Source organism: Argentina silus (assembly GCF_951799395.1).
Source record: "Argentina silus genome assembly, chromosome: 6".
NCBI lineage: Eukaryota > Metazoa > Chordata > Actinopteri > Argentiniformes > Argentinidae > Argentina > Argentina silus.
This window is the reverse complement of record NC_139660.1, coordinates 5782632-5795348: the sequence shown is the minus strand read 5'-3', so window position 1 is coordinate 5795348 and position 12717 is coordinate 5782632. Positions and strand designations below refer to the sequence as shown.

The window sequence follows — 12717 nt, the reverse complement described above, 5'->3', positions numbered from 1 at the left end:
CTACACAACATTCCCTATAATGATTGAAGAGTCAATAAGTATTCACCCCCTTTGCTATGACACATCTTAATGCAAAGTTCATGTGATTTTGTCATTCATATATTTGTTTTTATAGGGTTTCTGATTTGCATTTGAATCAAATACACACTGTGTGGATCAGGTTGTCATTACAAACTGAGCAAATGGAGAGGAACAAAACTGCTCAGGTATGCTACCCTGAAGCCTGGGGAGAATTACAAAAATATACAAAGTTGAATGGCTGAGAGGAAAAAGCACCATCGATGGGACAACATCATCTCAGTCACTCTACAAAATTGGTCTATAACCAAGTGGCCAAAATTAATCCCTTAATGGAAAATCTCTGTCACATCCATAATTGTATCCGCAATTATCCTTGCACTCAGATGGACTCAATTCAACTTATTCAGTGACTTAAACAGCTAATTTTAGGAGTGTCATACAAAGGGAGTGTATACTTTCCACTTTGACATTATAGGATATTTTGTGTAGATCAGTGACAAAAAAACATAAATTAAATCTATTTAAAGTCAGATTTAGTTGTAACACAACAAAATGTGGAAAAAGTCCAGGGGGGTAAATACTTACTGAAGGCACTGCATTTGTATACCCCTAGCGACAGTGTCACTGGGGTATTTGTATATCCCAGCGACATTGCTAGCTACAGTATACTTCTACAACATGAAGTGGTTTCCCAGACATAGAATAGGCTTGGCCTGATCTGACATTTGCCACGTTTTTAGGCGTTGTGTCTGGGAAACAGGCCCTGTATGTTTTGGAGGTCCTTCAATGCTAGTGCTGTGAGAAATCGAGGCGACAGCAGCTGGAATGTTCTGGTCCCTCAATGCTAGTGCCGGTTTATGGTCGCTTGAGAATTCAAGGCGACATAACATTAATTGGGCTGTGAGCTGGACTGCTCACTGCTGCTGGCAGACTTTCCATTGAACAGCAGCTCAGCCCAGCCTGTGCCCACACGTCTCAATGGGACGTTACAGCCAGCGGAATTGATGGATGCTTTTTATTAACTCAGCCGCTATTGATCAAAATGGAGGCTCAGCTGGCTTCATGAATAGCTTCTCCTTCCTCTGGGTAGACACACTGTATGCACTGTCAGCAACGCCTTGCATATTTTCCCCTCTAAGTAGACACGTTGACTAGACTAGACCAGACTAGACCAGAGTAGACTACCCTATCCTCAGAATGCAAGAATGTCAAGCCTGAGAAAATGCTGTGGTGTGGTGTGTGGTGTACCAATTGAAGAAGCTATTTCTTCAATTTCAGTGTAAATTTCTTCACACTTGTACAATGCACTTTAACAAAAAGAAGGATACAACTTTTGCATGACCTTTGGATTGCAGTCAGAATAGCCTACATATCACATAAAACAGACAAGTGTTGTACAGCAGGCCTAGCCAGTCTGCAAAAAGGAGAAAATCTGTGGTATGCCGATTTAAGACGTGTTTTAAAATACAGTCCACCCATGCTGTCTGCGGCCTTCTGGAATGCCGTCTGTTTGTGTGTGGTACTGCTAAGGGTAATACTCTGCCAGTTCCTATAATTGCAAGGGATGTGTTAAGCCCTTAAACAGCTTAGCATTAGGACGTTGATGGCTCTTTAATTATAAGAGTGTGGTGGTCAGTTGGTGGTCGTGGTTGAGGAGGAGTCTGTGATATCCGTTGGCTGGTTGGTCACACTGGAGCAGACAGAGTCAATTAGGCTGGCGAGGCTACAGCAGCACGCTGCCGGAATGACAATTTCCATCTTGGGCCCAGGCAAAGAGTGAGAAGGAGAGAGGGACTGTCTTGAGGTCATGGAAAAACACATAGCCCAGTCCAATGGGATCAAAGGTGCTGCTGTCTGTCAACCGTTGCCCTGGACTAGGCTGTCTTCCCCTTTATATTCAATACTGAACACAAGATGACTGGGATAAGAGTTTGAAGACTTCTTCTTTAAACCTCTCATCTTCTTTTAAACCTCATTTCATTGCTGTGTCTTTCTGTCTGTAATTTCAGCCCAACGTCACCAAGGCAAAAATAATAAACTGGAAACACAAGCAGCAAACTGGTTAACATGTTGGTGTAAAATAGCCTTCTTGTGCGATGGTTGTTGTATTGCAGTCCACTCCCTCTCTCTAGGCCAATTCATACTTTCATTGATTCCTTTATCAGAAGGTCAGGTGCACTTGTAACACAATAATCAATGTTTTCTATAGGGCTACGTTGGTTCATAGAGAATTAACCCAATCAATAGATCCAGCACCATTACTCTGCCACAAGCACAATGTGACACTTCCGACAGTCTCATCTCCTGATTGTTCTGAACTAGGTCAGACCGGGTGAAAATAGCACTAACCCTAACCCGAAGCCTAACCCTAACCCACAAACAAAAGCATTAATTCAACCTAGTTTTAACAAACAATAACATGTATAAATACTGTAGGGTTAGTGTTTCTGGTACACAGTGGAACGAGGTGTGAGGGTTTCTGCCCAGCAGCAGGTTCCTGTTCTTTCATCCCACACAGACACCGACACTGTTTTTGTTTTTGTTTTGGCTTTTGTTTAGTCTAGGCTACGTTGACTACTCTGTACATGGCCGTGTGAGTGTGTGTGTGTGTGTGTGTGTGTGTGTGTGTGTGTGTGTGTGTGTGTGTGTGTGTGTGTGTGTGTGTGTGCGTGTGTGTACATGTGTGTGTGCTAGCGTGTACACGCACGTGTGTGTGTGTGTGTGTGTGTGTGTGTGTGTGTGTGTGTGACCGTACGTGCGTGCGTGCGTGCGTGTGTGTGTGTGTGAACGTACGTGTGTGTGAATACAAATGCCCTATTTACTGTAGAGTGTGCTGAAGGCAGCGCCACCATGTGTCTATTGTGTCACACGTGCATACTCATAAAAAGCCAGTTGACCTCAATTGGGGCACCATGGAAACCAGGGAGCGGAGATAGAGAGCGAGAGAGAGAAGGGAAGCGTGTGTGTGTGTGTGTGCAGTGTAGTCGCATCTGGGATGATTGGGCTTTGTGAGGGGGAATGAGCCAGGGCATGAGAAAGCCAACAGCCGCCGCGCCGGCAGAATACAGCAGCAATCCCACTGACGTTTGATGGGAAGAGGAAGAGAGAGGAGAGGATGCAATTAGGCAGGGGTTGTAGTATCACGTACTGGACAGGCATCTGAGTAGGAGCAGGTCTAGTCTCGCCAAGGCTGTTAAAGTACAATACAGACACTTCAGTTAGGCCTACAGTAAGCTCTGGGTCTGAGTATGGCCAGGCCTGCCAGGGCTGTTAAAGTACAGTACAGACACTTTAGTAAGCTCTGGGTCTGAGTATGGCCAGGCCTGCCAGGGCTGTTAAAGTACAGTACAGACACTTTAGTAAGCTCTGGGTCTGAGTATGGCCAGGCCTGCCAGGGCTGTTAAGCCTAGACACTTGAGTGTGGAAATACGGTAGCAGCAGAGAGAGTACTCATTTAGCTGATGGCCTGGAGGGATGCTCTCAGTGACGCATAGGTGGAAATGAGCCGGAGAGAGAGAGAGAGAGAGAGAGAGAGGAGAGGAGAGGAGAGGAGAGGAGAGGAGAGGAGAGGAGAGGAGAGGAGAGGAGAGGAGAGGAGAGGAGACTTCTCTCCCATGACTCCCATCCAATACTAAATGGAGAGATGAGTCCTCGTGCCGATGTCCCACAACTGCTGTTCACCAGTACAGTACTAATGGACCTTCTGCTAATAGCCCTCAGGGTAGGTCAATAAACTCAACACATACCAGGTTTGCTTGGCGGTACCCAGGGGTGGACGGTATTTATTATGTTGAGTACACAAGTCGTTCCCTGCCTTTGCCGCCTCGGTGGCTGTAACAGGGGAGCAGTGGCCCTGTTGTTGACGACATCGACTCGACCGGAGAGAGGCAATAACTGCACGAGTCTCAATCTCCTCAATAAAACCATCTCTGACTAATGACACCAGGTGTTTGGGAAGATGAGGATGGACTGTAGGTACGGAATTGTTGACAGATTCCATTAATTCTCCCAAGTCTCTTTCCAGATCCATCTGGAAGGTTATTACACAAGGTTATTACACAATAATGCAAACCAGGGTTTACTTATTCATGCTCTCAAATAACTTGGACCAAAAAAATGGTGGAAGAAGGCTCCGCCACGTGATTGAAGGTAGCAGAACGGAAAGGCAGACATTCAACCGGGCGGTAATTTCATACAGGCTAGTGTCGTGGGTTTTCAGTGAAGCACCTGGAAACCTGTAGCGTAATAATAATACAATAACACACATACACATGCGCACACACTCTCACGTGCACACACACACACACACTCACGTGCACACACACACACTTACATGCATGCGCACACAGACACAAACACACACACACACACACACACACACTGACGTACACACACACAGGACTGTCTGTCTGAACGGGTGTAGGCTTGCGGAAGACAAATGGCTGCAGTGAGATACAAGGGGGAATAAGCCCAGTGTTGTTGTCATGGGAAATGACTGGGTTAGTTGTTTATGAAGGAAGCAGGCAGTCAGGCGTAGAGGAAAGTACGAACGAGGGGGGTGAGGGGGGGGAGGGGGGGGAGGGAACTAAGGAGGATAAGGAACGATATCTGCATTGTCAACACTCTCTGAGTAAACATGATGGTCCGGTATCCTATTATTATTTTCCTTATTTTGCAATGTTGCAGCCTGCAGAGCGGAGAGTCTGGGATTGTATCGACACATTTTCGGCTTGCTCATCCCTAAGCGAATCTGTGTGTGAGAGAGGGAGAGAGAGAGAGAGAGAGAGAGGGAGTGATAGGGAGCTGGAGGAAAGGAAGGGAGGAGGGTTGGCAAACTGTCTTTTCTCTGGCTCTGTCACATGGGCATCCACGCGAGGCAGGCGGTCCGGCTGGCAGACAGGCTGGCTTTAGCCTACAACTGCAGCTTGGAGGAGAACAACATGGATTCAGAGAACAGTCAACGTTTCACCTCCGCTCTGTCTTTAAATACTGCTATATAACTTTTTCAAGTCACGTGAAGAATACATGTTAATTGAAAGGTGTTTTGTAGCTAAAGTATATCGCTATAGTTTCCCATGGCACATTAAGGTTACTGCCAACGTGTCAGTCATTTTTGGATGATTAGGCCTGGCTACAATTATATGTAGATGTGTCCCTCTCCCACTTATTTCCAAATGCCTGTCTGTCTCCTGAAGTAATCAGCCTTCAGTATTGCAATCTCTTATTTGTAAATGCCTGTCTGTCCCCTGAGGTAATCAGCCTTGTAAATGCCTGTCTGTCTCCTGAGGTAATCAGTATTGGTATCTGTCTCATGTTGACAGTCATTACTCCCCAGTCGGAGTTGAATGAACGCATCCCACTGAGTTGTGTCATTGGAGATCCTCTCTCCCACCTCCTTCATTAAACCGGGTGTAGAAACGGGTTACAATTATGGATCTATTTCAGGTCCAGGCCTGAGAACACAGCTCTGATTGCTTCCTCTCATGTTTATGCCTGTCCGGCTGAGAACACATGTCCTTATGGGATACTGCTACCTTAGGATAGGATGCAGCTCCCTCCCTCTCCTCTCTCACTCACTCACTCACTCACACACACACACACACACACACACACAGGGATTATGTTGTGTACCCTTACTGGTTCTACTGGTTTCCTCCCTCCTGTCTACTGACCCCCCCCCCCCCAGTCGTGTTTGACACTGTTGTTACATAATGTATACCCTATGGGACTTCTCTTTGTCCTACACTAATGATGTGAAGTCACGGAGCCTGTCAGAGGACTAACGGTCATCTCTCTCTCTCTCTCTCTCTCTCTCTCTTTCAGACCCTGCTAAAAAGGCCTTCATCACAGAGGTAATGTACCATCTGCCCTTCTGACATGCCCTTTATGTTATACACCTGTTATGCACTTCAGTTACTACTACGTTACTACGCCTGTTATGCCCTACACACCTGGCCCGTAGCTGATTGGGCACCAGGTGCTGTTGTCTCCAGCCCGTAGAGATGAATATAGGTCTGTCTCTGTCTCATCCTCTCCTCATCCTCTCTGTCTCTCCACCAGATGCCCTCATCCTCCGGCCAGCCAGGTCAGGGGAAGAAGATGGGCCACAGGGGCGTGGACGCGTCCGGCGAGACCACCTACAAGAAGGTAGGTAGCTTCCATCTTCCGTTTTATAAAGCGATGAAACAGAGTAGAGGAGTGTGTAGCTGCAGAAGGGCACTGTACATAGGAGGCCCCTGCACACATGACACATGACAAACAAACTCAACTTGTTTGAATGGCCATTCTGCAAAGCAGGGCAGCAGAGTATGTAACCAATGGACTCAGGGATTAGGGTTGATTTAGAGTCGTGTCATTCATGTCACCACCCTCTCTCCCCCTCTCTCTCCCGCCAGACCACGTCCTCTGCCCTGAAAGGTGCCATCCAGCTGGGCATCGGCTACACGGTGGGCAACCTGAGCTCCAAGCCAGAGAGAGACGTGCTCATGCAGGACTTTTACGTGGTGGAGAGCATCTTCTTCCCCAGGTAATCAACCACACTTTTTTTACGACACACTTACACCTATGATGACATCATTATAACGAGACAGGGGGGTACGTATTTGAAATGGTTCACATATAACCCGGACCTCTCATTGATGCCTGCTCCTCCAGGCCGAGAGATTTTGTATCTACACACGAAAATAATACCTTTGTAGGCTTAACAAAGATTCATGGTTCTTCTCCCCTTGTCACTGTATCCCCTCAGTGAAGGCAGCAACCTGACCCCAGCCCACCACTTCCCAGACTTCCGCTTTAAGACGTACGCCCCCGTGGCGTTCCGCTACTTCCGGGAACTCTTTGGGATCAGGCCAGATGACTACTTGGTAAGAAGGAGCAGGAACACACCTCTCTGGGCCACTCCATCCACCTGCATGTACATGAACAATAACTGTCACAGTCAAGTGACAGAAAAGAATAGATGAATCCATAGGGGTTTGTGCACACCTTATCTCACCTCATCTAAGTGTCAATCCCAGTGTAGTCAGAGCAGAAGCTCTCTCTGTGTGTATAGACAGACACAGAGCCCACCTGCTGCCTGTCCCCTGCTCAGCCCTCAGCCGTAGCCCATCTCAGCCTGCCACCCGCCAGCAGGGCACAGCCGGCTCTCTAGCACCCCGACAGAGAGGGAGATCACCCCCCACCGGAGAGCTGGCACCCAGGCTGGGCTGAGGCAGAGGCTGGCCAAGGACAGGGAGGTGTGACAAAGAAATCCATAGTTACAAGGTAGAGTGAGATGGAGATAAAGAGAGACAAAATAGAGATAGAGAGGAGGGGAAAAACGTGCTGGGCGAGGAGAGGAGAGGAGAGGAAGAGGAGAGGAAGAGGAGAGGAGGGGAGGAGAGGAGAGGAGGGAAAAAACATGCTGGGTGAGGAGAGGAGAGGAGGGAAAAAACATGCTGGGTGAGGAGAGGAAGAGGAGAGGAGAGGAGGGCAGGGCAGGGCAGGAGTAGGCTAGCCAGGGATAAGGTCTGGAAGGGCTTGGGAGGGTTGGGGAGAGTTTGGTAGAGAGGAAGAGGTGATGAGATATTGTACAGATGGAAGGGGGCTATGGTGGGCAGGGCAGGGCCTGGAGGGGGGGTTGAGGGGGCTGTGGCCTGTCATGCCCTATCAGTGTGGACGGAGGAGGGGGCTGTGTGAGTCACGTGTGTGTGTGCGTGTTACTGTGTGTTACTGTGTGTTACTGTGTGTGAGCGGAGGCATGTGTGTGACTATGTGTGCGTTGTGCGTGTGTGTGTGTGTGTGTCAGACGGACACAGGACACTGTCACCCCTCATGGCCCTTGTCACATTGTATCTGCCCTGTGCTCCGTGTTAGGACGGTAGTGAACATGCTTATGCAACACCCCTATACTCTGTCTCCCGTCACGCACCTCCAGTACAACCATTTGTCCTGTGTTAGTCCACTGTGTGTACTACACACTCTATGCACACTGTAGCAGCCCCATATGTACTTGACTCACGGAGGATCATATGAATTTGCTTCTGTTGTTAGCTCTGTCTGTGCCTGTCTGTAGGCCACTCTGAGGTTCAGGTCTAGGCACAGCAGAGGAGAGGAGAGGAAGGGAGGAGAGGAGAGGAGAGGAGAGAACGGGAGAGGAGAGGAGAGGAGAGGAGAGGAAGGGAGGAGAGGAGAGGAGAGAACGGGAGAGGAGAGAACGGGAGAGGATAGGAGAGGAGAGGAGAGGAGAGGAGAGGAGACGTCAGATGTCAGACTGCCCAGTATAGCAACCCCTGGAGGAGGAGACTCATGTAGAAACATATGTGGTTGCGTTATTTTCAGTCCCTGCTGTATATATTAGGTGTGTCTGTCTGTCTGTTTGTTTGTTTGTCAGTTGTGACTTGTGTGTGTATGCTCTGACCCTTTTCGCCCTCTCATACACTGTGTGTGTGTGTGTGTGTGTGTGTGTGTGTGTGTGTGTGTGTGTGTGTGTGTGTGTGTGTGTATGTGTGTGTGTGTGTCTGTCTGCTGGCCCTGAGTGTGTGTGGAGTGTTCCTGCCTCAGTGACTCATGGAGCCTGGGGCCAGTGGGGTGTCTGCCCCCCCCCCCCCCCCCTCTCTCTCTCTCTCACACTAACTTGTTCTGTCCCCTATTCCCCCTGTAGCTGTCTGATTGGGATATGCATGGTGCTGTCTCCTGCTGTGGTTGTGTGTGTGTGTGTGTGTGTGTGTGTGTGTGTGTGTGTGTGTGTGTGTGTGTGTGTTGTGTGCGTCAACAGGGTGTTGTTCCTGCTCTGTCCTCGTTTGATCTCTCTTGTTCGTTAACACATCTCATTTACGTCTACTGTAACGTCCACAGAGAAGGGCTGTAACGTCCACAGAGAAGGGCCTTTTCATGTCAGGATGCAGATGTTGATGCCCGAGCACACAAACAGACTGAGGAGGATCAAGCACACCCGGCAGTAGACCCCAGAGGGTTGCCGATCCTGTTGAAATAACTGTTTCTCAGGGAAACTCCTTTGATTCACCAATCATTTTTAATGAGGATTGTTATGTAACCCCCCCCCGCAGAAGTGATATTCTTTTATTATCAAAGCCTGGTTTCAAACTGATTTTATCTGATTTATATCCTGTTGTCACCCAATCTGACCTCTGCCTCTCTCTCTCTCTGTGTGTGTGTGTGTGTGTGTGTGTGTGTGTGTGTGTGTGTGTGTATGTGTGTGTGTATGTGTGTGGGCGTGCGTGCGTGCGTGCTTGTATCTGTGCATCTGTTTCTGCAGTACTCCCTTTGTAATGAGCCCCTGATCGAGCTGTCCAATCCCGGGGCCAGCGGCTCCGTGTTCTATGTCACCAAGGACGATGAGTTCATCATCAAGACTGTTATGCACAAGGAGGCGGAGTTTCTGCAGAAGCTGCTGCCTGGGTACTACATGGTGAGCCCTTCTCTCTCACACTACATTCACACACTACACACTCCATCACTTTCTCACACACTACACCGACTCACTGCACACTACAGTACATGACACCTCCATATCACCTACAGATGGAACACACAATCATTCTACATTCTACATTTACATTTACATTTTTTACATTTAGCAGACGCTTTTATCCAAAGCGACTTACAACAAGTACGTTGTACAAGCGACCTACAACATTTACAGTACACATTTACACTTTTTTTTTAAATATTTATATAAATTATATTTATATATATACAGTAGAGGAACTGTAGTGGGGGGTGAAGAGGTCTTTAGGAGGGACAGTCAATATGTAGCCTGAAGAGATGGGTCTTCAGCCTACGGCGGAAAGATAGGTGGTGACTCTGCAGTCCTGACAGGAGTGGGAAGCTGATTCCACCACCAGGGCGCCAAGACAGCGAAAAGCCGTGACGATTCGAACCCGCTATCTCAAGTTTGGATCAGGTCCTGAAATCTCTCCAAATAGTATTGCAAAATGTCTCTAGACTGGGTGATCTGTTTGTTGAAACATTGTCCTGACTCCAGACTGCAGGTCATCTAGCTCCTGTGAGAAAGGCCCTGGTCAGTTGTATAACAGGACCAGGATGCTGCTCACACCTTAGTAGGCTTGTTAAAACAGCAACAGCTCCATGTATGTCCCTGTTGCTATTTCAGGCCTTGTGGATATTCATGTACCAACAGGCACGCTGGCTGAGCAGGAATGTACCTACTGAGGGATGGAAATATGCCTCGGAGCATGAAAACAGGAGCAGGAGCAGGAGAGAGAGAGAGAGAGAGAGAGAGAGGGTGAAGACTCACACGTTAACACTGGCCTTTCCACCATTCTGGCTCCACACGGAGGCAGTTTCATGGCTCTGATGGGTCTTAGCTGTGTGAGCTAATGAAACCAAGGGGATTCAGACCCATGCGTATGGGTTTACTGTGGCCTAAGGCTAGGAAGAATACACTGCGGGGGATGCAGACAAACACACACTCAGACAGACAGACAAACAGAAGGCGGTGGAGCAGCTACACACATCTGCTACAGCTGACTAGGCTGACGAGGGGGGGCGCGGGGGGGGGACGGGGGGGCGTGTAAAGCACAGTGGTGTAACAACTACCGTAAGTGTCGCTTCCCCCACGCTTTTTCCACACACTCATTTCCATACCCCTAATAAAGTTTGCCATGCCATTTTCCACGGCCCCCTTTTATGTTTTTCTATGTCCTCTTCTCTGTCACGCACTCTCTCTACCTCTCTACCTCCCTCCCTCCATTTCTCCCCCTCTTTTTCTCTCACCATCCCTCCCTCCCTTCCTCCCTCTCTCCCTCTCTCTCTCACGTGTCTCTGTTGTTGACTTGTCACTGCTGCTCCCTCTCCTAGTGGACAGAGGGGTCGTGTGTGGCTGAGGGCAGGGGGTAACACCCCCCCCCCCCCCCCCCCCCCCCCCCATCCCTCTGTCTCTCTTCTTCCATCCCTCTACCTCCAGTCCTAGTAACATGTCCTCCATCCCTCTCTCTCTCTCTCCCACCCCCTCTATCCATCCATCTCTCCATCTCTCCCTCTCTGTTCATCCATCTCTATCCCTCCATTCCACTCCCACCCCAGTCCCTCTACTGAAGGTCACTGGCTGTGGCCATGAGCCCCCAAGCTCTCTTGTTTCTCTCTGTTTCTCTCTCTGTTTCTCTCTCTGTTTCCCCTTCTTTGATGTTGTTGCGCGGCCCCTTCAGACCCCTATCCCTGCAACCATCCCTATATCCCCCCCCCCTCTCTCTCTCTCTTTCTCTCTCTCTCTCTCTCTCTGTATGCCCCTCTGAAGGCCCTCCCGCCCCTCTGACACCCCTATACCCCTACATCCTCTCCCTCTCCCCCCAGCGCTGGTTGTCTCTCTCTCTCTCCCTCTGTAGCAGCTCTGTCCTGAAGCTGCTGTGTGTCACTGAGTAGATCAGGAGCTGCAGCCTGTAGGCTCCTCTCTCTCTCTCTCTCATTACTTTGATGGGATTCAGGTGGCAGGCAGAGCCAGGACAAGGTCAATGTTTTGGGAGTGTGTGCCGGTTGGGTTGGCTAACGTGATTTGATTCGGTTGACTACTTAAATATTTAGGGGGCAGGTTGTTGATAAAGGGGATGTTTTTTTACTTGAGGTACTTCAGGGTGAATTAGAGGAGTTTTTTTAAGGAATGGGTGAGTGAATGGCTTGTCTGTTTAATGGCTTTAATGCAGCGGAAAGCCTTTGCTCCTGTGCGCGCTGTGCATGGTCTTTTTCGGCTAATGAACAGCGTTGCTTGGAGGTTTTGTGGTTGGTTTGGTTTGGAAGAGTGATCGAGTGGGGGAAACAAAAATCATGGACCATGTGCTTCATTACTTTCTGTGCTGTTGCTAACGTACCGTCATAATACCATCAATCAATCTTTTAACAAACAAATGTCTCTCTAATCTATTTCTCTCTCTCTCTCTCTCTCTCTCTCTTTCCCTCTCTCTCTTTCCCCCCCTCTCTCTCTCACTCTCTTTCCCTCTCTCTCTTCCCCCCCCCCTCTCTCTCTCTCTCTCTTTCTCTCTCTCCCCCTCTCTCTCTCCCTCTCTCCCTCTCTCTCTCTCTTTACCCCCCTCCAGAACCTAAACCAGAACCCTCGCACCCTGCTGCCCAAGTTCTTCGGCCTGTACTGTGTCCAGTCGGGGGGGAAGAACATCCGCATTTGTGTCATGAACAACGTGCTGCCTCGCGTGGTCCGTATGCACCTCAAGTACGACCTGAAGGGCTCCACCTACAAACGCCGTGCCTCCAAGAAGGAGAGGGAGAAGGCCAGGCCCACCTTCAAGGACCTGGACTTCATACAGGACCTCCAGGACGGCCTGATGCTGGACCAGGATACGTACAGCGCCCTGGTCAAGACCCTGCAGAGAGACTGTCTGGTGAGGAGAACAGGGGGAGGGAGAGAAGGAGGGAGGGAGGGGAAGAGGAGGGAGGGAGGGACCAGGGTACGTACAACGCCCTGGTCAAGACCCTGCAGAGAGACTGTCTGGTGAGGAGAGCAGGGGGAGGGAGAGAAGGGGGGAGGAGGGGAGGAGGGACCAGGGTACGTACAACGCCCTGGCCAAGACTCTACAGAGAGACTGGTGAGGGAGAGGAGAGGGGAAGCCTGAAAAAGGAACATTCCACAGTGAATATGTGACATTGATGTTGACAATAGAGGAGGGTGTATGTTTTGATGTAATGTCAGAATTTCCTTTAGAAATAAGAAAAACACATATCGAA

The 12717-nt window shown here is 49.2% G+C and overlaps 1 protein-coding gene across 1 annotated transcript in view; it reads left to right on the top strand.

The window, feature by feature from the left end:
* The window catches only part of pip5k1ca (phosphatidylinositol-4-phosphate 5-kinase, type I, gamma a), a 38320-nt gene that overhangs the window by 7266 nt on the left and 18337 nt on the right, over positions 1-12717 (top strand). The window contains exons 2-7 of the mRNA XM_083670982.1: positions 5845-5873; positions 6082-6168; positions 6417-6547; positions 6770-6887; positions 9281-9433; positions 12075-12374. Of these exons, the coding sequence (XP_083527108.1) occupies positions 5845-5873; positions 6082-6168; positions 6417-6547; positions 6770-6887; positions 9281-9433; positions 12075-12374 (818 nt within the window). The remainder of the gene's footprint in view (positions 1-5844; positions 5874-6081; positions 6169-6416; positions 6548-6769; positions 6888-9280; positions 9434-12074; positions 12375-12717) is intronic.